The sequence below is a fragment of the Mesoplodon bidens genome (assembly GCF_964165515.1).
Source record: "Mesoplodon bidens genome assembly, contig: HAP1_SCAFFOLD_183, whole genome shotgun sequence".
In the NCBI taxonomy this organism is placed as follows: domain Eukaryota; kingdom Metazoa; phylum Chordata; class Mammalia; order Artiodactyla; family Ziphiidae; genus Mesoplodon; species Mesoplodon bidens.
The window spans coordinates 170,760-193,934 of record NW_027672278.1 but is presented as its reverse complement, the minus strand read 5'-3'; the positions used below and the strand labels follow the sequence as shown (position 1 = coordinate 193,934).

The 23,175-nt window shown below is 42.3% G+C and overlaps 1 protein-coding gene across 1 annotated transcript in view; it reads right to left on the bottom strand.

Moving 5' to 3' along the window:
* The window catches only part of LOC308610394 (E3 ubiquitin ligase RNF157-like), a gene marked incomplete at both ends in the record, with an annotated part of 67,838 nt that extends 46,033 nt beyond the window's left edge, over positions 1-21,805 (bottom strand). Inside the window, 3 exon segments of the mRNA XM_081259545.1 lie at positions 11,660-11,693; positions 11,695-11,764; positions 21,796-21,805. Of these exon segments, the coding sequence (XP_081115671.1) occupies positions 11,660-11,693; positions 11,695-11,764; positions 21,796-21,805 (114 nt within the window).
* Between the last annotated feature and the right edge of the window lie 1,370 nt (positions 21,806-23,175).

Below are 23,175 nucleotides of genomic sequence, written 5' to 3'. Positions count from 1 at the left end.
ATCAACGTGGGCATGGCCTCATGATTACCGAAGAAAACTATCTTCTCAACTAGGACAGAAACCAAATTATGATAAGAACGGAGAAGAAACTGTTTCCTTCTCCTCCTCTCCTTTCTTCTCCCAGTGCATAATTTTATAATCCAAATTGATTTTGAAATTCTTATATAGGGAAGGTAACCCACTAGGTCAACAACTACTAAACACTGTTCTTATTCCTCATCATCTCCAGCAAAGTTTCTTCTCCAGATAATTTTTTTTGCTTACTCTCATAATTTCAGGCTACATTACAACCCCTTTCTATAGCTCTAATCCATAAAACTATACCCTGAAGCCTACACACCAGACAGACAGAACCATGATCCCTGTCTTATATCCCTAAGCAATGCAGTAGATCTAATATGCAGCATCCTGTTAGTTAAGAAAGGAGCAATTAAAAAAAAAAGAAATCTGGGACTTCCCTGGTGGCACAGTGGTTAAGACTCCATGCTCCCAATGTAGGGGGCCCAGGTTCGATCCCTGGTCCAGGAACTAGATCCCACATGCATGCCACAGCTAAGAGTTCGCATGTCACAACTAAGACGCAGCACAGCCAAATAAATAAATAAAATAAATAAATATTAAAACAAACAAAAAAAGAATACAGTGAGCATTTAAAAAAAAAAGAAATCTAGGCAGCAGTTTCAAACTATCCTCCCAAAGGTACTTATCAACTACAAAGGGAAAGATGGTAACTCTACCATGGAGAAACAAATGGTGAATTATATCTCAATAAAGCTTTTATTTAACAAAGCAATGCAGATGTGACCAGGGTCAGGCATAGGGTGAACTTCTAAGGTGCTGGCGATATTCCATTTCTTGATCTGGGTGGCGAGTCCAAGGGTGTTTGTTTGCAGTTTCTTTACCTGTAGATATGTGCTTTCTATACTTCCATATAAATATTTCACAATTTACAAGACAAAAGTGAAAAGAAAAAAAAAACAACGATAGAAAGTAAATTAAAAGCAGTTGGGTTTTGTTTCCAGAAAAGGTAATTTAAAAAAAAGGGGGGGGTCTTCCCTGGTGGCGCAGTGGTTGAGAGTCCGCCTGCCAATGCAGGGGAGGCGGGTTCGTGCCCCGGTCCAGGAGGATCCCACATGTGGAGCGGCTGGGCCCGTGAGCCATGGCCGCTGAGCCTGCGCATCCGGAGCCTGTGCTCCGCAATGGGAGAGGCCACGACAGTGAGAGGCCCGCGTACCGCAAAAAAAAAAAAAAGGAACATATGGCAGGAGCAGTCCTATCAGCTGATTTGACTTCTTTGGGGGCACACCCTCTCATCACTGGGACCTCAGCATGAAGTGTAGCTGCCCTGGATAGTGTGACTCGCTGGTCTCTGTCATACCAATGGGACCCCTGTCCATCCCATGATCCATCTACTACAGAAACCCATCTCCATAAAACAGAATTTTCAGGGTGGAAAACTAAGACAGAAGCCACTAAAAATCCTTTTCTTAGTGCCAAGTAGCAAACGCTTGGGCCCAACCAACTAGCTTCCAAAGTTGTCTCTTTTATGTTATAACTTACTATCCAAAGGTGGCGCTAACGTTACACATACTGTTAAGTCTCATATTTTATGCTTTCATTTACCTAAAAAATAATCTATCCTACTCTGCATGTAAAAGTAACCAGCTTTCTCCTGTTTCTCATGTTATCTCTGGAGTCAAGAGACAGTTGAAACTAACTCTTGAATAAAATCTACAATTTGGTTATATTCTCTCGGTATTTGGGAAAATGACTAGGACGTTATCTGTACACTGCAAAATAGTCTTGGTTTATGTATTTGATATTTATTCACTAAGTGTCAGGAAGCAACTTTCCCTAGAAGAAGGTATTTGAAATGATTTCTTCATCTTTATTAAGAACTAAAAGTTAACATAGATAGAAGGATATTTTCTTGGGGGGGGGAGTATATAAAAACAAGTTAAATTACAAAATTGAAGACCTACAATAACTTCATTAAAATAAGTTCCTAAAACTGAATGGTCATTTCTTCCCTAGGCCAATACTGGTGTGCACGTGTGCCTTAAAAACTGAATGTAATACTCATGTTCGTAGCAGCATTATTCATAACAGCCAAGAAGTGGAAGCAACCCAAGTGTCCACGGACAGATAAATGGAAAAACAAAATGTGCTCTAGCCATACAATAGAATATTATTCAGCCTTCAAAAGGAAGGAAATTCTGACACAGGCTACAACATGGATGAACCCTGAAGTCATTATGCTCAGTGAAATAAACCAGTCACAAAAAGACAAATACTGTAAGAACCCACTTAGATGAGGTACTGGAGTAGTCAAATTCCTAGAGACAGAAAGTAGAATGGTGGTTGCCAGGGGCTAGGGGGAGAGGAAAAGGAGGAGTTAGTATTTAATGGGGACAGAGTTTCAGTTTTGCAAGATGAAAAGAGTTCTGGAGACTGCGTGTAAAACAATGTCAATGTACTGAACTACATACTTAAAACGGTTAAGATGATACCATTTATGTTATGTGTATTTTGTCACAATTTTTTTAAAAAACTGAAAGTAAAAGATCGAGAAGATCACTTATTGAAATGAGCAGCGTGGTCACCTCTGGGGAGAGCCCAGAAGTAGGAAGACATGTATTATAAAAATGCTGTTTTAAAAAATCCTTACGTAAAGCTGTCTGTAAAACCTTAAAGCATTTAAACAGTATGCATATTCGGGTTTCCCTGGTGGCACAGTGGTTAAGAATCTGCCTGCCAATGCAGGGAACACGGGTTTGAGCCCTGGTCCAGGGAGATCCCACATGCGGCAGAGCAACTAAGCCTGTGCACCACAACTACTGAGCCTGTATTCTGGACCTCGAGTGCCACAACTATTGAAGCCCGTGTGCCTAGAGCTCATGCTCCTCAACAAGAGAAGCCACCGCAAGGAGAAGAACCTGCACTGCAATGAAGAATAGCCCCCGCTCGTATCAACTACAGAAAGCCTGCACACAGCAACGAAGACCCAACACAGCCAAAAATAAATAAATAAATAAAATAAAAAAATTAAAAGTATGAATATTTATTCCCTAGTTTAGTTCTTTTATAATCTGTGTTTTCTTTTACTCTCAGCTTGTTAAAAGCAGGTCACATCCACACCTAATCTGACTTTTCTAAAGCTGAACCATCACAGCCTGACACCCAAAGCCTGACACTCCATCCCTCTCCATGTTTATTCTGATGTTTTTCTCATTTTCCACAAGCCTGTAACCACTCAGCAGAACACACCCTTCTTGCAGTTCATTAAAAAAAAATAAAACCATTATTCTATGAATTTCCTTACTTTTCCTACCTCTATATATTCTCCTCTATATATTTTATTTCCTTCCTGTGCTCAGCAGTAATCCCTTCTCTATTTTTAGAAAAAAATTAAATGCTTTTAATTGAAAAGTGAAAACATGTTCAATGGGGAAAATTCAAACAACATAGAAGAATATGAAGGAAGTACCTCCCCTCACAGATGCACCCCCAAGAGTTACCCCATCACAGGTTAAAATGCATTGTGCTCATGTATTTTTATGCACCTGTAAATATCAACATAAATGTATACATATATTTTTATACACTGTTATTTTTATCAGAAATGAAACCAGGGACTTCCCTGGTGGTGCGGTGGTTAAGATTTTGAGCTCCCAATGCAAGGGGCCCGGGTTCGATCCCTGGTCATGGAATTATCTCCCACGTGCATGCCGCAACTAAGAGTTCACATGCCACAGCTAAGGAGCCAGTGAGCCATAACTAAGGAGCCTGCCGGCAGAAACTAAGACCCAGTGCAACCAAATAAATAAAGAAATATTAAAAAAATAAAATAAAGAAATGAATCCAGACTCTACATTATATATAGGAACTTGCTTTTATTTTTGGTAAACGATGTGGTCATAGATATATTTGCACCTCAGTGGATACAGCTGTACTTTATTTTTGGCTGAATACCAGTTCATAGTATAGATACACTATAATTTATTTAACAATTCCTGCCTGATGTGAGGAAAACCCACACACATCCAGTGTCAAAAGTGAATCAGGAGGGACTTCCCTGGTGGCCCAGTGGTTGAGAATCTGCCTGCCAATGCAGGGGACATGAGTTTGAAACCTGGTCTGGGAAGATCCCACATGCCGTGGAGCAACTAAGCCCTTGTGCCACAAATACTGAGCCTGTGCTCTAGAGCCAGTAAGCCACAACTACTGAGCCAGTGTGCCACAACTACTGAAGCCCGTGTGCCTAGAGCCTGTGCTCTGCAACAAGAGAAGCGACCACAGTGAGAAGCCTGTGCACTGCAATGAAGAGTAGCCCCTGCTCACCAAAACTAGAGAGAACTGCATGCAGCAACAAAGACCCAATGCAGCCAAAAATAAATAAATAAATAAATAAATAAATTAAAAGTAAATTGGGAAAAAAAAAGTGAATCAGGGGACTTCCCTGGTGGCACAGTGGTTAAAAACTGCCTGCAAGGGCTTCCCTGGTGGTGCAGTGGTTGGGAGTCCACCTGCCAATGCAGGGGACACGGGTTCCTGCCCAGGTCCGGGAAGATCCCCCATGCCGCGGAGTGGCTGGGCCCGTGAGCCATGGCCGCTGAGCCTGCGTGTCCAGAGCCTGTGCTCCGTGATGGGAGAGGCCACAACAGTGAGAAGCCTGCGTACCGCAGAAAGTAAATAAATAAATAAATAAATAAATATAAATTTTAAAAAATAAAAAACTACCTGCCAATGTAGGGGACACGGGTTTGAGCCCTGGTTTGGGAAGATCCCACATGCCATGGAGCAACTAAGCCAGTGCACCACAACTACTGAGCCCACATGCCACAATGACTGAAGCCTGCACACCTAGAGCCCATGCTCCACAACAAGAGAAGCCACTGCAAGGAGAAGTCTGTGCACCACAATGAAGAGTAACCCCTGCTCGCCACAACTAGAGAAAGCCGGCACAGAGCTAACAAAGACCCAACGCAGCCAAAACTAAAATAAATAAAAATTAATTAATTAATTAATTAATTTTTAAAAATTGAATCAGCATTGTAGTAGAATACTGAGAGCAGAGGAAACACACAGGAGTATGTTTTTCCTTTACATGGACACTCAGAGAAGTGAAATAGCTGGGCCACAGCTGAAAATTTACTAAATATTGCCAAACTGAATGCCCAAAACAAAATCAGGTGTAGTACAATTATAAAGGAAGGAAGAAGGAAAGAAGATAGCAGACAAAAGGCAAAAAATCCAATCTAATACATACACACACACACACACACTCACTCGGAAAAGAGGCCCACTCCTTCCATGGACTTTACATTGTGCTATGGACTCATGTCCCCCTCCCCCATTCATACGTTGAAGCCCAACTTCCAATGTGACTATATTTGGAGATGGGGCTTTTGAGAGATAATTAGGGTTAGATAAGGTCATAAGGGTGGGCCCCTCCAGATGGGATTAGTGGCTTTATAAGAACAGAAGTAGAGATATCAGTCTCTCTCTTTTTTTTTCTTTTTGGCCACACAGTGAGGCTTGCAGGATTTCAGTTCCCCAACCAGGGGCTGAACCCGGGCCATGGTAGTGAAATCCGGGAATCCTAACCACTAGGCAACCAGGGAACTCCCAGTCTCTTTCTGCCATGTGAGGACACAGTAAGAAGGCAGTCATTGCAAGCCAGGAAGAGGGCCTTCACCAGCAACCCAGTCTGCCGGCACCTTGATCTTGGAGTTCTTAGCCTCCGGAATTGTGAGAAGTGAGTATGTGTTGTTTAAGCCACCCAGCCTGTGGTATTTTGTTACGGCAGCCTGGGCAGATGAATACAGGCTCCAAGGCAGTAGATACTGGGGTACTTGTGACCAACCGGTCTGGTTACACTGGGGCCTGGGCACAAACCAACCTGCAGACAAAACCCGTGCAGAGGATCCCATTTAAGTGGTAGCTGACCCTAGGGGCTGCTCCTCCGTGTCCTCTGCCCTAACTTCTCCCCTTCCCTCAACTCACACTGCCCACAACTTTTGAATCTGCACCATCCTTATTTTTTAATGCTGCTATCCTAGTTCAGGTAGTTTTCATTCTTAACTAAAACTACGACCTCTTAACTGGTCTCCTTAATCTCCTTCCTTTCTGATTCACTCTACACTGTGAGTTGATTTAAAGAGCTAACTTTCTAAAATGGAAATCAAATCACAATAGTTGTCATTATTTGAATTCTGAAAATATTCCAGCAAGATGGATATTTTTTAACATTCTTTTTTTTTAAATTTTAAATTTTTTGGCTGCACCGTGTGGCTTATGGGATCTTAGTTCCCTGACCAGGGATTGAACCCAGGCCTGCAGCAGTGAGAGCATGGAGTCCTAACAACAGCACCACCGGGGAATTCCCAACATTTCTTTTTTTTTTTTTCGGTATATGGGCCTCTCACTGTTGTGGCCTCTCCCATTGTGGAGCACAGGCTCCGGACACACAGGCTCAGCGGCCATGGCTCACGGGCCTAGCTGCTCCACGGCATGTGGGATCTTCCTGGACTGGGGCATGAACCCGTGTCCCCTGCATTGGCAGGCGGACTCTCAACCACTGCACCACCAGGGAAGCCCCAAGATGGGTATTTTTATAGATGGGGAAACAGAAGCTCAGTGATGGCCAATACCTTAACCTACACCACAAAGCTAGTCAATGGCAAAGCCACTCATGACTATGACCTTCTCTACTGCCATAGAAGAGTATAAGCTTCTCAGTACAATATTCACAGCCCTTCGAACACGGGCCCAGTTTGTATTTCCAACCTCATCTCCCACCAACATCCCTCACGATCCAGTCCTTACAGACTTCTTGCCATTCTGGAAGCCCGATGTGCCCTTCTGCATCTTTGTGCTTTCTCGCAGTGCTTGTGAATTCTGCCTTAATGACCTTCCCAGTCTCCACCTGGGAAGTCCTGCTCATCCCTCCAGGTTCCAGGACTCCTCTCAGAGCCAGTTCCCTGGGAGGAGGGCATCCCCACTCCCCTGCGCTTTCAGGTTACTCTGGCCCTGTCTCTCTCGGAGAACTTACCACGATCCCTCACAGTCAGGGGCAATCTGCCCACCCCACTCTGTCAGAGCTCCTCGGGGAAGGAGCCAAATCCTTCTCACCTTTGCATTCCCAGTTGCGAGCACAATATATGACTCACAGGTATTTACTGAATGAATAAACGGCACCATGGCTTACACAAAGCTCTATATGTGTAAAATCATGCTTCATAAATGGATATATTGCCAAGTTCCTTTAACTAACTTGCTCTCCCTGCCCATATGTGAATAAAAGCGTTCAGTTTATGGCAACTGGATTTAAGCACAACTTGGGGGTACATCTCTATGAGAGGAAGAAGGAAAGCCCACCTGTGTGTGCCTTGGTTCTCAACACTAGCTGTGCAGCCTGGCTGTAGGGAGCGTGAGGAAGAAGCGACAAAACACCCAAGAGGATGTGGAGTATTAGGGGCCCAACGAAAACTCAGCTGCTTCCTCTCAGATGACAGGAGAGATCTGAACTCTGGGAGAGTCAAGAGAACACTTGATATCTGACAATCCTAAGGTCACTAAGCCTCCAAATAATTTAGAGTTTTAGCAGTAATTTACCTCAACAAAATAAGATCTAATGCAATAAAGAACCAAAAAAATCAGCACCAGCTCTTCTGCCACCTAAGAAGAGGACGAATGGCCTTTACTCAACTGTGATGTACAAACACAACCATCTTATCTCCTCTATATAGGGACCAGGGCAGAAAGCCCTTCAGAAGCCCTGTTCACTACTTAAGACAGTTGCTTAAAAAACAGTGGGTATTCTCTCCACCCAGAACCATCAGTAACTGCAGAAATAACCAACCTGAAAGCCTAGTGAGTGCAGCTAACCTTGCTCCATACTTCATTGCATCCAGCAGTTGAAATGCATTTTTCAAGCATGACATTCCTATAAAGTCAGAACTGCCTCCACTTTACAAGTGGGTAATTTGAGAGCCTGAGTGATAGACTTGCCAAGGTTGCAAAGAGTTTAAGGTATATAAAACTTCCAATCTTGATTCCAACCTCTCTTCAACCATCCTTCTATATGTACATCCTTCTATATATATCTGGTTCTTTAAATCTGACCTGAAGACTTGATAATACATTTGACTTTGATGGATTTTCCTAAGTGGGAGATCAACTCCAGTAAAAACTACAGGCTGAGCGAGAACTGAATGGTACTCATCTTGGTCTGATCATTCAGAAATGACAGGAAAAACAAGACCCAGAAGCCAGGAAGTCTATGGCATTTATAATTTAATCTAATAATTTATTTCAACATATTTTGTCCCCATCTCTCTGGAAAGAGGTGCTGTTCCTGCCTGAAGCTGCTGGATGGCTTTATAAGGCTGTTCACTTTCCTCTGCAACCTGACGCCCATTTACCAACACCGAGATACGTTACTAGAGAGTAGAGGTCAGCTCTGCAGAACTCAAGCGACCAGTCAACCTTCAATCGATGGGCCTTCCCCTAAACAAGCTGACGTGTGGTAACGGCGGACTCCCCAGGTCAGGTCGGCAGGTGGAATTACACACCAGATATGGACTCTGTCAAGAGACACTCAGGAGAACATGTCATGGCCATGCTGGCTACTTTGGGATGGTTGTCTCTCCATATCTCACAAACCTCACTTGATGATCTACTTAGACAGCTTCACAGACAGGACATGCGCAGGGGTCCTGAGTGCACCTGACCTGACCAGCAGGAAAGGGCAGAGGACCCCAGGCTCTGGAGCTGGACTGCTGGGATCAAATCCCGATTTAGTCACTTCCAGGCTTTGCGATCTTTGTTTTAATTCTTTGTGTCTCTTTGTTCTTCATCTGTCAAATCAGGACCCTACTCGTTAGGGTGAGAACACAGAGAGAGAACATGTACGGAGAGCTTAGAACAACCAGGCCTGGCAAACAGTAAGTGTTCAATAAATGTTAGCTATTATTATTATTAACTAAGAAAGGGGGAAAGCAAAGGGAAATGTGCTACATTTCTTCTGTTTTCTCTGCTTCTACCTCCCTCTTTGAAGTGACCCTGATTTGCTTTCTTAACATGAAATCATGATGCTCTTTGAAAACATTTGCTCTGTACAACATGAAGCACAGTTAATGACTACTTCATAAAAACAACAACAAAATGGCCAGTGTTGATGCTCCTTTGGGAGACAGCCTGCAAGTGAAGGTCAAGTCTGCTCTCCGGTGCTCCTGGAAGAGCTCAGTCATTCACAGGCTCACAGAGAAGTGTAAACAAGGCGGTTAAACTTTGCGAAGGTTTGTTAGCTGGCATAAACCTCAAAATGAACCTAAATGAGTGTTCCATTGTTTTAAAATCATCTTTGGGACGTCTCTGGTGGCGCAGTGGTTAAGAATCCGCCTGCCAATGCAGGGGACACGGGTTCGAGCCCTGGTCCGGGAAGATCCCACATGCTGCAGAGCAGCTAAGCCTGTGCACCACAACTACTGAGCCTGCACTCTAGAGCCCACGAGCCACAACTACTGAAGCCCACGTGCCTAGAGCCCGTGCTCTGCAACAAGAGAAGCCACCGCAATGAGAAGCCCACGCACCACAACGAAGAGCAGCCCCTGCTCACCGCAACTAGAGAAAGCCACGCACAGCAACAAAGACCCAAAGCAGCCAAAAATAAATAAATAAAATAATCTTTATGGCCTGAAAAGGTAAAATAAAAAACAACTACACTTTTTTAAAGTACATAATCTATTCTGACACCAGAGGAAAGAAAAAAGGGAGGAAGAAATGGACGCAAACAGCAAGTCCATGTGAGAAGAAAGGGCATTTTCCAGGCATAAGCTGACTCTCGGTGAATGAGGAAGAGTACTTATCAGGCTCAATCAGAAAAAAAAAATCTTTCCACTCTAATGGCTATGGTAGTAGCAGCAAAATCAGAGAACAGACATTTGATAAGGGTGAGCTGTCATAAGTGAATCTGAAGCAGAAAGGACTTGGTATTTTCTAAAGTACTATTGGACTCAGAATTAGAAGGTGTTGAAGGGGAGGATTGTCACCCCAGATAGAAAGGAAGAAAACAATGAAAACCAACAACAACAACAACAACGTTTTTTAATTAAAACTCCAGATGGAAGAGTCACCAGATTAACCTTCCTAAAAAACAAACAAACAAACAAACAGATAATTTCTCCAGGGCACATATCTGTCTAAAAACTTTCAGTATTCCCCAGAGCCTACAGGAGAGAGTGGAAAACATCTCGAGGTAATGGAGTCCCCACCTACCTTTCCAATCTTGTTTCGACATCAGGAAAGGTCCACTCCCGCCAGACTGGCTTCCTCATTTGTTCCAGGGGAGGAACAAACCATGCTCATTTCAGCTTTGTATCCCCAGTGCCTATCACGGTACCTGGTCCACGGTAGTTTCTCAGTAAATGGTAGCTGATTCAACAGAAACGTGAATGCTTTCAGGCCTGTGCTCTGCACCTCACTCCCAGGAAGCCCCTTTCCCACCCGCCTCGTGAACACCCAGCCATCCTCCAAGGCCTTGTTCTCCACACCAGCACCGAAGCATCTGCCCTTGCCACTCCCCTCCCACACTCCCTATTCCTACAGAATCCCATCCCTTCGGGCCTTGTGTGCTACTGAAACATTTCCTGTTCCTATGTTTTGTCTGCCCCACTAAACTAGGAGTTTCTGGAGAAAGGCAGGATATTTTGAAGCATGAGAAGCAGTGGAAAGATTATGGATCTCTGGCTAGGCAGATCTAGTTATGTGACTTTGGGAAAACTTTCTGTAAAGCACTTCGAACAGGGCCCAGAACATAGTATGCACTTCATATAAGGCTATTACCGCTGTTCACCTCTCGGAAACTCAGTTTTCTTGCAACCTCACTTCTCTCACTTACAAAATGGGATTGATAATAAATCCTCTGTCAGGTGGGTCTTTGTGAAGATTAGGAATAATGCCTGAGAAGTCTCTAGGGCCTTCCTTAGCACACAGCAGCCACTCAATTGCCATATGCAAGCTATTATTACAAAGCCTCAGGCTGGGTGCAGAGAAAATGCTCCATAAACATTTATGGAATGAGTTGAATGAATGGAGAGAGAGACAGTCTGATAGCAGATCAGATATCAAGGGGAACTTTTTGAGTCATTCATTCAACAGATCTTTATTAAGGGCTTATCATAATGTCCCAGGTTTTGTCCTGGGTGCTGGGATGCAGCAGTAGGACAGCCCTTGCCCTGTGAAATGTACCTTCTGATGGGGAAGGCAGATAATAAACAGGAGGAGACAGAGAAATAAACGCTTATATGGTATGAAGTGCCATGAAGAGGAACGAAAAGCGAGGTGAGGGCCAGATAGGGGCTGGGCAAGGGCAGTCTGCAGAGGTGGCATTTAGGCAGAGCTTCAGATCCCTAGGAGAGCTGGGTTTTGTGAGCTGTCCTCGCCCTCAGGCAGACTCTGTACTTTTCCACGGGGCGGCCTCTAGTGCCAGGAGACCCTGATCCATCAAAGAGGCTGCAGTCTGGCTCCCAAGGCCCCTCTCAACTCAGACCAAACTACAAACACTGCTGAACCAGCAATTACAAACTTATTTTGACAAGACCATTTGACTTGGGCCACTTAGCCCCGCGTGGATGTAAATGGATTACAATCATACTGCAACTCGTCTGTTTCCCAGAAATTTCAGATCGCAGGTAGCCTTCAGGATGAATTGAATCAAACTTCTCTCCTCCCATAATGAAGTGGCTGGCAAAATAGCTTCCTAGAGGGCGAGAGACAGAAAAATCAAACAGAAACCAGTCAAACTAAGCCAAGTGAAAAAGCTGATGCGGAAAAAAAAAAAGTTAACCCTTCAACAAACAATTAGAGCAATTTCTAACCCTAGGAAAATTTTCTTCTCTTGATTGGGGATAATGGCACAAAATAAGCAAAATCATAGCAGCGAGAACCCAAGATACCAAATATAAAATAGATCACCATATTCCTTGTGACATTCTTAATTGAATCTTTACCATGATCTGCCTATGATACCATGAAGCAAAAGACCAGAAGGCCCAACAATGCACCTGAACATATAATGTATGAACATATCTATGTTATATATATATAGATAGATAGATAGATAGATAGATAGATGTTAATGAACATATATATATATGTGTTTTGTTCCTGATTTTTTTCCTTACACTGGAAGCTGTTATTCTTTGTTCTCCACCTATTCAGGAATCTTATATGCAGGTATCAGCATGCATACACACATATGTTTCTTTACCTAGATTTTTCATAAGCCAGCTCATACCTATACACAGAAGTCTCAGCACCTACCTACCTATGTGTATACCTCCATAACCCTCTACAATGAAGGCTCTTTGTTTTTCATATTTGTTTCAAAATGATTGTTTAATAGGAAAATACAAATTTAAATAATACTGCCCCAGGCTTTACCTACCAACTACCACATAGATTATGTAGTTTAATTGGACAGGTTTAGTGCTATGAAAGATATAGACACATACACAAACCCTAGTCTCAAATTCATTAGCAGTGCTAATGGCCAAGGTTACAGGGACATCAGTCACACAGGCTCTCTTTGCCCCACCTTGACCAGCCAGGAGGCAGGGATATTTTCAACTCTACACTAACCAGATGCAATCAGCAGTCAGGGTCAGAATCCCCATCTGCCTTATCCAGATAGAAGGAAGAACCGTGCCAGGACGTGATGGCACTAAGTCACCAAGGGAGGCTTGGGTAACACTGCACATTCCATGTGGGAACACTTTCCAAATCTGATGATTAAACGAACGCTTCTCATAGAATGGATAAACAACAAGGGCCTACTGCATAGCAAAGGGGACTATATTCAATATCCTGTGATAAACCATAGTGGAAAAGAATAGAAAAAAGAATGTATGTATATGTATAACTGAGTCACTTTGCTGTACAGCAGAAATGAACACTTTGTAAATGAACTATACTTCAATTAAAAAAATGCTTTTTTAAAAAAAATAGATCTTTATTGGAGTATAATTGCTTCACAATACTGTTAGTTTCTGTTGCACAACAATGCGAATCAGACATACGCATACATTTCCCCATATCCCCTCCCTCTTGAGCCTCCCTCCCACCCTCCCTATCCCACCCCTCTAGGTCATCACAAGGCACCGAGCTGATCTCCCTGTGCTATGCTGCTGCTTCCCACCAGCCAACTATTTTACATTCAGTAGTGTATATACGTCAATGCTACTCTCACCCCAAGTCCGCAAGTCCATTCTCTATGCCTATCTCTTTATTCCTGCCCTGCAACTAGGTTCATCAGTACCATTTATTTTAGATTCCATATATATGCGTTAGCATACAGTATTTTTTTTTCTTTCTGACTTACTTCACTCTGTATGACATACCCTAGGTCTATCCACGTCACTACAAATCACTCAATTTCATTTATTTTTATGGCTGAGTAATATTCCATTGTATATATGTGCCACATCTTCTTTATCCATTCATCTGTTGATGGACATTTAGTTTGGTTCCATGTCCTGGCTATTGTAAATAGTGCTGCAATGAACATTGCGGTACATGTCTCTTTCTGAATTACGGTCTTCTCTGGGTATATGCCCAGTAGTGGGGTTGATGGGTCATATGGTAGTTCTATTTTTAGTTTTATAAGGAACCTCCATACTGTTCTCCATAGTGGCTGTACCAATTTACATTCCTACCAACAGTGCAGGAGGGTTCCCTTTTCACCACACCCCTTCCAGCAAAAAAAAAAAAAATGCTTCTTAAGCCACATTTCTATAATCTAATTCTCCCACAAAGGCAAGCTGTTCAAAGTGAACGACTCCTACCATAACATACTTTATTGATGCTCTCATATACCCAAGTTCTTAGATTAATACAAAGAACTTATGAATCGGCAAAAGTCTTCTTTATGTGTTATCGGCTCAGGTAAATGTTTCAATGTTTAAGGTATACAGCAAACTCTTAAAAAAATGAGATTCAGCAATTTCAGCCTGTGAAGAAGCCACAGCAAGGAAGACAGAGAAGAAAGTTCTAACAGAAAAATGGAACCAAATGTTCATTTTTTGGATTTTCTACACATGGAGCTGCTTTAGTCTAGAAACATGTATTAAACAAAACAACGTGGATAAAATCACTCGCCACAAAGTGAGGCAATTCTTTAATTAAATAACAAGCAGGAAAACATTATTTGAGAGTAACAGCAGCCAAAACCAAAGCAATCACTGAGGACCCCTTGAAAGTTACCCATCAAAACGAAAACACACACGGCAGCCATCTGCAGTGATACAACAGTGCGATTCATCATTTAGGAAAGCTTAATTATCAATTATTTATGTCTAGCACTTACTAGCCCTATTTTCCACGTGCATAATTTATAGAGAGGGGAGGTGCCTAGTTGCCATAAGCAGATGCAGCCATCTCAAAGAATTTGTCATTTACTGTTGAACCTTAGTAAAATATATTTTTTATACACTAGACATTATACATTTATTATACATTAGGTGAAATTAGAAAAGGGAAAGATGTTCACATTGATGGATGGATGGCTTGCCCAAATCATGAATAAAGAACCAGGAGAAGCAGGTTTGGTGTCTGGAGTGGTACAGGTTGAGCTCAATGTGGGACACGCTGAGTTTCCGGTACCTGGGAGCAGTCAGGTGGGGGATGTGGGGACAATGAAATCCACGGAGATTTGATCCTAGCAAGAGAAGAGCACTAATGGCCTCAGGGTTAAAGTGTTAAAGATGACAGTGTTCTATTGGAAATGCCATTCTGGGGGGAGCTGTGACATTAAAAGGAATCATCCGGAAAGCAGTGCAGAGCTAACTGTAGCATTAGAAATCAAGAGCACACATATACAAAGACCTAAACTTAAGGTCAATAATCCGCAAATGAGAAGGGGAGTTTTCATTTCAGGAGAGGCATCAATGCCACGTTCCTGGGAAAAGCTGATCTTCCTTGGTGCACTTAAAATAGAAATGCCTCATCAGGTAAAAGGAAAATTAAACTTAAGACAACTGAAATTTTGTTTTTTCCTCTCTTTGAAATGCACCTCACTAATAACCCCAGTTAGACTAGAGGGAGAGCAAACTTGCTATCTGCAGCCTAGCTAAAGCATCCTGCCTGTGTGCCCAGGCTGCCCAGAGGTGTGGATCAGGGCACACTGACCTAGAGCAGCCACATCAGCAGATGGGAACACCAAACACAGTAACAATCCTTGAAAAAAATGCCTTCTGGACAATTTGCACACATTTTTTGCTTCTTAGTGTGAACTGCGCTCTAAAATCAGAAATGGCAGGGAAAAAAGAACTGCACTAAAACACTTATTTGCCTGTTTGCTAACAGGAAAAAACATATGACTAGTAGATAACCTGCAAGCTTTCCGTTATTAGTTGGCTATAATTTCTTAACCAAATTATATTTAAAACATAAGGTATGAGTGGGAGGGGAAAAGGGGAATTCGTGTTTAATGGGTACAGAGTTTGTTTTGCAAGAAGAAAAAGTTCTAGAGATTTTAACACTAATGAACTGTACATTTGAAAATGGTTAAGATGGTAAGTTTAATGTTATGTATTTTTACCACAATAAAAATAAATATCAAGAAAAAAAAAACAACCATAAGGTGTGGCCCAGAATGACCAGTGCTAATACCATATTTTTCAGTGTTTTTTAAAAAAAGTATTAAAGAAAAAAAAGGTATCCAGACAAACAAAAATCAAATTACTTACAAGGGAAGAAAATTACACTAGTACTGTTCTTCCAGATCAGCACTGAACAAAAATACGCTAACACGGGACTTCCCTGGAGGTCCAGTAGTTAAGACTCCATGCTTCCACTGTAGGGGGAATGGGTTCAATCCCTGGTCCCGGAACTAAGATCCCATATGCCACGTGGCGTGGGCAAAAAAATATATATGTATACCATGAGCCGTAAATGCAAGCCACATATGTAATTTTAAATTATCTAATAGCCACATTTTTTAAAAGTAAAAATAAGCAAAATTAATTTGAATATATTTTATTTATCCCAATGTTGGATATCCCAATATCCCAATATATCCAAAATATTATTTCAATAGGTAATCAATATAAAAACTTTTAAGGAGCTATTCACATTCTTTTTTCAACTATCCATGAAGAAAAATACAACTATTTGCTACTCAGCAAGAGAACAAAGAGAAAAATCTTAGAATTCACTAACTTAAATAATTTACCCAGTGAATTAAGATATTAGGGCATATTCCTAACATCACAATGAAATTCACTGTTGCTGAGTGAATTCCAGAATTTATGTCTGTCCCAGTGAGATATTCTGACATTTGCCACCAAACCACTATGTATTATCACATCACGCAATAAAGGGCAGTTAAACATCCTTCCTGTCTTTCTACAATTCTGTATTTAAAGGGTACCCTAAATGTTAACAAACAGAAACTCTAATTTTACTCTAATTTAAAATAACTTTTCTTTCCAAATCTATGATATTACTGAAATATGTTGGTCTACAGAAAAAGGGTTAGGGGGAAAAACTCAACTGTTTAGGCCTCTAGGTAATAGCAATTTATTTATTGTCATGGCATGATTCCAAATAAAAGGTTTTAAGGTTTTTGAAACTTTATATTTTATAAAACTAACAAAATTCAAAGACGCTGAGTAAGCAATAAAATTGTGATAATTTGTATAGAGTAAAAGATGAAGCAAAATATATTTTGGATTTGAGTCACTATCTCATGCTAATTGGGAGGTTGTTTTTGTTTTGTTCTGTTTTGCGGTACGCGGGCCTCTCACTGTTGTGACCTCTCCCGTTGCGGACCACAGGCTCTGGACGCACAGGCTCAGAGGCCATGGCTCACGGGCCCAGCCACTCCACGGCATGTGGGATCTTCCTGGACTGGGGCATGAACCCGTGTCCCCTCCATCGGCAGGCGGACTCTCAACCACTGTGCCACCAGGGAAGCCCTAATTGGGAGCTTTTATTGCAAGATCTCTAATCAATCTTCCCTCCTTTTTGTATTTTTTTTAAAAATTGAGGTCATGGTAAAATAAATTAGATATCCTGCCTATAAGTGAAAAATACTAATCTTCACCTATCTACTTTTGGACCAATGGAGTTATATCCTTGATTATTGTAGAAAATGGAATTGTACTTAAAAATAACTTCATAGAAAATTAAAATATGGGGAAAAATTTAAAAATAAATAAAAAGAAAAGGAAATAAAAAGAAAAAATTAAAATATGGAAAAACTGGCTATGGAAATCCTATTACGTTTTCATATATTTGAAAAATCTTCATCTACATGGCATTTCAATAACATACTTTAAGCTTAAGGTCACAAAAATAAAAGGAAAGTAACAAAATTGTATTTAAGCACCTCTAACTGCTCAAGTCAATTCTAATGCTACAGTGCTGCTTTTGTTATTCATGTTTTTACCTATTTAAAAATATTATACGGACTTCCCTGGTGGTGCAATGGTCAAGAATCCACCTGCCAATTCAGGGGACACGTGTTCGAGCTCTAGTCCGGGAAGATCCCGCATGCTGCAGAGCAACTAAGCCCGTGTGCCACAACTACTGAGCCCACGTGCCACAACGACTGAAGCCTACGTGCCTAGAGCCCGTGCTCCACAACAAGAGAAGCCACCGCCATGAGAAGTTCACGCACCACAACAAAGAGTAGCTCCCGCTTGCTGCAACTAGAGAAAGCCCGCGCCCAGCAGTGAAGACCCAACACAGCAAAAAATAAATAAATAAACAAAATTTAAAAATTATATAAGTAATACATGTCTTTGCCAAAAAAAAATACAAAGAAGTACGTAATTTGAAAAGTGATAATCTGGGCTTCTCTGGTGGCGCAGTGGTTGAGAGTCTGCTTGCCAATGCAGGGGACATGGGTTCGTGCCCCGGTCTGGGAAGATCCCACGTGCCACAGAGCGGCTGGGCCCGTGAGTCATGGCCGCTGAGCCTGCACATCTGGAGACTGTGCTCTGCAACGGGAGAGGCCACAACAGTGAGAGGACCGCGTACCACGAGAAAAAAAAAGTGATAGTCCAACACTATGAAAGGTAACTCCATTATTAACAATCAGTTTGCAGCCTTCCAGATTTTCCTATACATATATAAACACATTCAGGGTTTCTGATTTGCTTTATTTTGATATTTTACCTAACTGGGATATTACTCTTCTTGATCTGCATGTTGCTTTTTTCCCTAATGTACTGTAGGCATCTTTCCATGTCTGTACTTAATGGATTGACCTCATTGCCTCATTGTTTTTTTTTTTTTTGGCCCGCTGTGAGCAGCTTGCAGGATCTTATTTCACCAACCAGGGGCTGAACCCGGGCCTCAGCAGTGAAAGCGCCAGAGTTCTAACCACTGGACCGCCAGGGACTTCCCAAACTCATTGTTCTTAATGACTACATAATAACCACCTCTTGGGCTTCCCTGATGGCGCAGTGGTTGAATGTCCGCCTGCCGATGCAGGGGACACGGCTTTGTGCCCCGGTCCGGGAAGATCCCACATGCTGCGGAGTGGCTGGGCCCGTGAGTCATGGCCGCTGAGCCTGCGCGTCCGGAGCCTGTGCTCCACCACGGGAGAGACCCCAACAGTGAGAGGCCGGCATACCGCAAAAAAAAAAAAAAAAAAAAAAAGGAATTTTGAAATATGTAGATATTTTCTTACTTTTTTTCTTGTTTTCTATCTTAATTGCATCACTGTCTGAGAATGTACTCTGTATGATTTAGAGCATTTGAATTTGTTGAGACTTGTTATATGGCCCAGCATTTTCATAAACATTCCATGTAGACTGGAGAAGAATTTGTGATCTGCAGTTGTGGGTGCAGTATTCTCTATATATCTATTAGGTAAGGTCTGCTTATCCAGTTGTTCAGATCTCTTTCTTACTAGCTCTCCATCTGCTTGTTTTAACAGTTACTGATATATGCATCTTCCACTGTATTTGTAGATTTGTCTCTACCTTCTTGCAATTCTGTCCATGGTTTTGCTTTCTATATTTTGAGGCTATGTGTATTAGGCACACACAAATTCAGAACTGTTATGTCTTCTTGGTGAATGAAGCATACCATCATTATGAAGCATCCCTCTTTACTTCCAGTCATGCTTTTTTGCCATAATGCCTACTTTCTTTTGGTAGTTTTTGCATGGTTTGTCTTTTTAAATTTTTGTTCTTCTTTCAAAAATTGTGGTGCAATGCACAATTTACTGTCTTAACCATTAAAAGTTTTAAAAATTGTGGTAAAAACTCTGTTAACATGAAGTTTACCATTTTAGTCATTTTAAAGTGTACAGTAAAGTACATTTACATTGTTCTGCAATTAATCTCCAGAAGTCTTTTCATCTTACCACACTGAAGACGCTATATGTGTATCCAGGTAACAATTCCCCATCCTTCCTCCCCACCCCCTGCTTGGTAATCACCCTTCCTACTCTCTAAGAATTTGTCTACGCTAGATGCCCTCGTACAAATACAATCAGACAGTTGTTTGTTTCTTGCTGCTGGTTTATTCCACATAGCACAATGTTGTCAAGGTTCATCCATGTTGTAGCATGTGTAGCATTTCCTCCCTTTTTAAGGCTGAGTAATATTCCATGGTGTGTATATGCCACATTAAAAAAAATCTGTTCATCTCTTGATGGACGCTTGGGTTGCTCCCACCTTTTTGTGATTGTGAATAATGCTGCTATGAACATGAGTGTTTAATATCTGTTTTGAGTCCTTGCTTTCAATTCTTTTGGTTATATACCCAGAAGTGGAAGTGCTGGGTCATATGGTCATTGTTTAATTTTTTGAGAAACTGCCATAATGTTTTCCATGGTGGTCGCACCATTTTACATTCCTACCAGCAATGCACAAGTATTTTAATTTCACTACATCTTTGCCAACACTTGTTATTTTCTGTTTTTTGTTTTTGTTTTGATAACAGTTGTCTTAATGTGTGCGAGGTGATACTTACTCTGGACTTAAGTTGCTGTCAAAAGCAAAGGAACTTAGGGCACAAGGACCCCAAACCTTAGAATCACCTCCCTGTTCTGTCTACCCCTGATAGTTTTCACTCTTATTAACCCACCAGATGTTTCCAAGCAGATGTTTTGAGGAATACATTGTCTATTTTGTTTTAGTAGTCCTTAGTGCGAGGGTTAGTCCGAATTATCTGGACCACCATCACTTCTTTTCTGTATTTCAAAAAGAAATGAAGTGGGCCTTAAAGGTAGAAGGAGAGTAGGAGTCCATGGATTTAATATTTATTTATTTTTTAAACAACGTTATTTCCCAAGTCTCTATTTTAAGTAACCTGGAGTAGATATCCTGGCTGAGTACTCGCAGTAGCTCACATTAACAGGCAGTGATTTTTTTTTAGATTAAGTGGGAATAAAAAGAGAAGAAAATCCATGGAAGAAAAAGGAGTGGAAGAAGAAAGGGAGAGAGAAGGAGGACCTAGAGGGATAGAGATGGAGAAGGCAGAAAAGTGGGAAGAAGAAAAGAGAAAGATGAAGCGGGGAAAACAGAATTAAAGGAAGCTCCATTTAGTTTGACCAAGACATGTAGCCAGTGCTTCTGTAGAAATCCAGAGTTACTACTTGTTTAACAATCAAACAAACAAAAAATTCCTTTCACTTTGTCCTTTCCTTGCCAACCATTCACTTATTTTCATGACTGGTCGTGGAAAAAGGAAACTAATTCATTCACTCAACAAATATTTATTAGGTACCCACTATATGCCAAGCTCTGTTCTGGGCACTGAGGAGAAACAAATGAACAAAACCTACACAAGCCCTTGCCCTTACTGAGCTTCTGTTCTAGTGGGCCACTGTACCCAAGGTAGAGTGATTGAGGTGCTAAATGCTGTAACAAATAGATCACAACTTCTCAGCAGGTTAACATAATAAAGGTCTGTTGTCTGCTCAGCTGAGAGTCCTTACATGTATTTTTGGTCATGCAGATCTGCCCTGCTCATTCAGAGTCACACTTCTGCTTCACGTCTATTGGCAAGAACTAGTCACATGGCCCCAAAGGCAAGGGCATGGCTGGGAAATGTAGTTCCCAGTAACAAACACAAGTCTTTGGTGACCAAAGACTTTGATTCTTCACATGGAAAGATACAGACCAGAAGCTGAATAAGAAATTTTTTATTACTTTAGGAGGTGATAAATGCTATGGGAAAAATGCAGGAAAGAAATAGAGTGTCTGGGAGGGGGGAGTATTGAAAATTTAAATAGACTGGCGAGAGATGGACTCACGGGGCTGAGCAAAACTTGAAGGAAGCAGAGGTGTGAGCCATGTGAATATAGGGGAGACGGTGTGACTGGAAGAGGGAACACTCAAAAAGGAGCCCATTATGGCTGAAACAGAGCCAGCGGAGAGAGGCAGGAGATGAGCTCAAACAAATCAGAGGCAAATCGTGTGGGACTCTAGATTTATCCTCTGAATGAGATGAGAAGAAATCAGATGGGTGTGAGCAGAGGAGAGCTAGGATTCGATCTGCACTTTATTGAGACCAGTGTGGTGGCTACATTGGGAATACACTGATTGGGGGCAAAGGGAAGGAGATAAAAGTGCATGGGACCAGAGTGGCAACAATGGAGGTGATGAGAGATGTAGATTGCTAGATACAATTTGAAGGCAAAGCAGGATTTGTAGATGGATTGAAGACGGAGTTTGAGAGAAAGACAGGAGTGACTGTGGCCTGAGCAATTAAGACATGGAGCTAGGGAAGACCATGGTGGAGCACGTTTGTGGGGGGAACTCAAGAACTCACCTCTGGACATGTTGAGCTTGCTACGTCCATGCGAGTTTCATGTGGAGACGCTAAAAAGCTGCTGGACTAGGGTCTGAAGCTCAGGAGAAAGCCCTGGGCTTGAGCTACAGGTTTAGAGTCCTTTCTCAGGGTAAAGGCGCTACTCAAAGCCTTGAGACCGAAAGAGAAGGGCAGGCAGTGTAGTTGAAAAAGAGAGACCCAAGGGCTGAGCCTTAGGTCTGGACAGAATAAGATGTGGCCATTGCTGGGTTGGGGAGAAAAAAAGTGAGGGAAGGAAGCGGGCGTGAGTGGGGAATTATTTGGGGCTGAGGTTCATCCGATCAGAATCAGAATGGAGCACCATTAATGGTGACCAAGGGGTCTGTTTCCCCCCAACTCCACTCCAACCTGCCTGCTTCTAGCTGTGTACAAGCCCAGTGGTCTGATGATGGGCAGGGCCGTCAGCTGCTCATTCCATGCTTCTGCACTCTTTCACCACCACCCCTCGCTCTCATAAAGGTTTGGTCATTCATTCAACAAATCTTTACTGAATGCCTATATATGTGCCAGGCCCTGAGTGAACAAGCTAGACAAGGCCTGTGCCCTTCTGGAGCTTATACTCCATAAGGGGGCTGGGGTAGAAAATAAAAAATCAACAAATAGACAAACAGGAACATTCCTAATCCAGGATAAAAGAATAGAGAATGCCCTGATTTGGTGAAGGGGATCATGAAAATTCTCTTCCAGGAGGGGACATCCGAGCTGAGACCTGAGCGCTAAAAAGATTATGGCCATCAGATCTGGGGGTCAAGGATCTGGCTGGAGGGAGGCTTGTAGTGCTGCAAGGGAATGTTGAAGGCCAGTGTGCTGATCATGGTGAGGAGCCCCCTCACATGGGACCTTGTAGGCTATGGTTAGGAATTTGGTTTTATTCTAAGTGTGACGAGGACACCTCCCATGGGTTTAAGCAGAGGACTCACGTGACAACATTTCACAGACCTCACTGGGTTGGTCAGATGGAGAGCAGAGAGTAGGGGGCAGAGTGGAGGCAGCGAAAGGAGTTAGGAGGGTTTTCTAGCTGAGGCCACAGGTGGCATCTTGCACTAGGATGGGCCAGGATGCACGTTGTCTTGAACGAACGGGGGGGGGGGTCAGGCAGTCATACATATATCAAGCTCTTCTCTGGGTCCAGGCCCATGCAAGGCCAAGAAAAGCACCTCCTAAAGAAACATGGTCGAGGTACAGTCCTTGCCCTCAGCTTACTGAATGCTGAATTACAGGAAACTCAGGCCACACATATTAAGGTGCCGGGTAAACACAAAGCAACCAATAAGTCAGTGCATAGGAGGGGTTGACTAGGTGCAGAAGGGGGACTGGAAACAGTAACTGGCTACCGCGTAA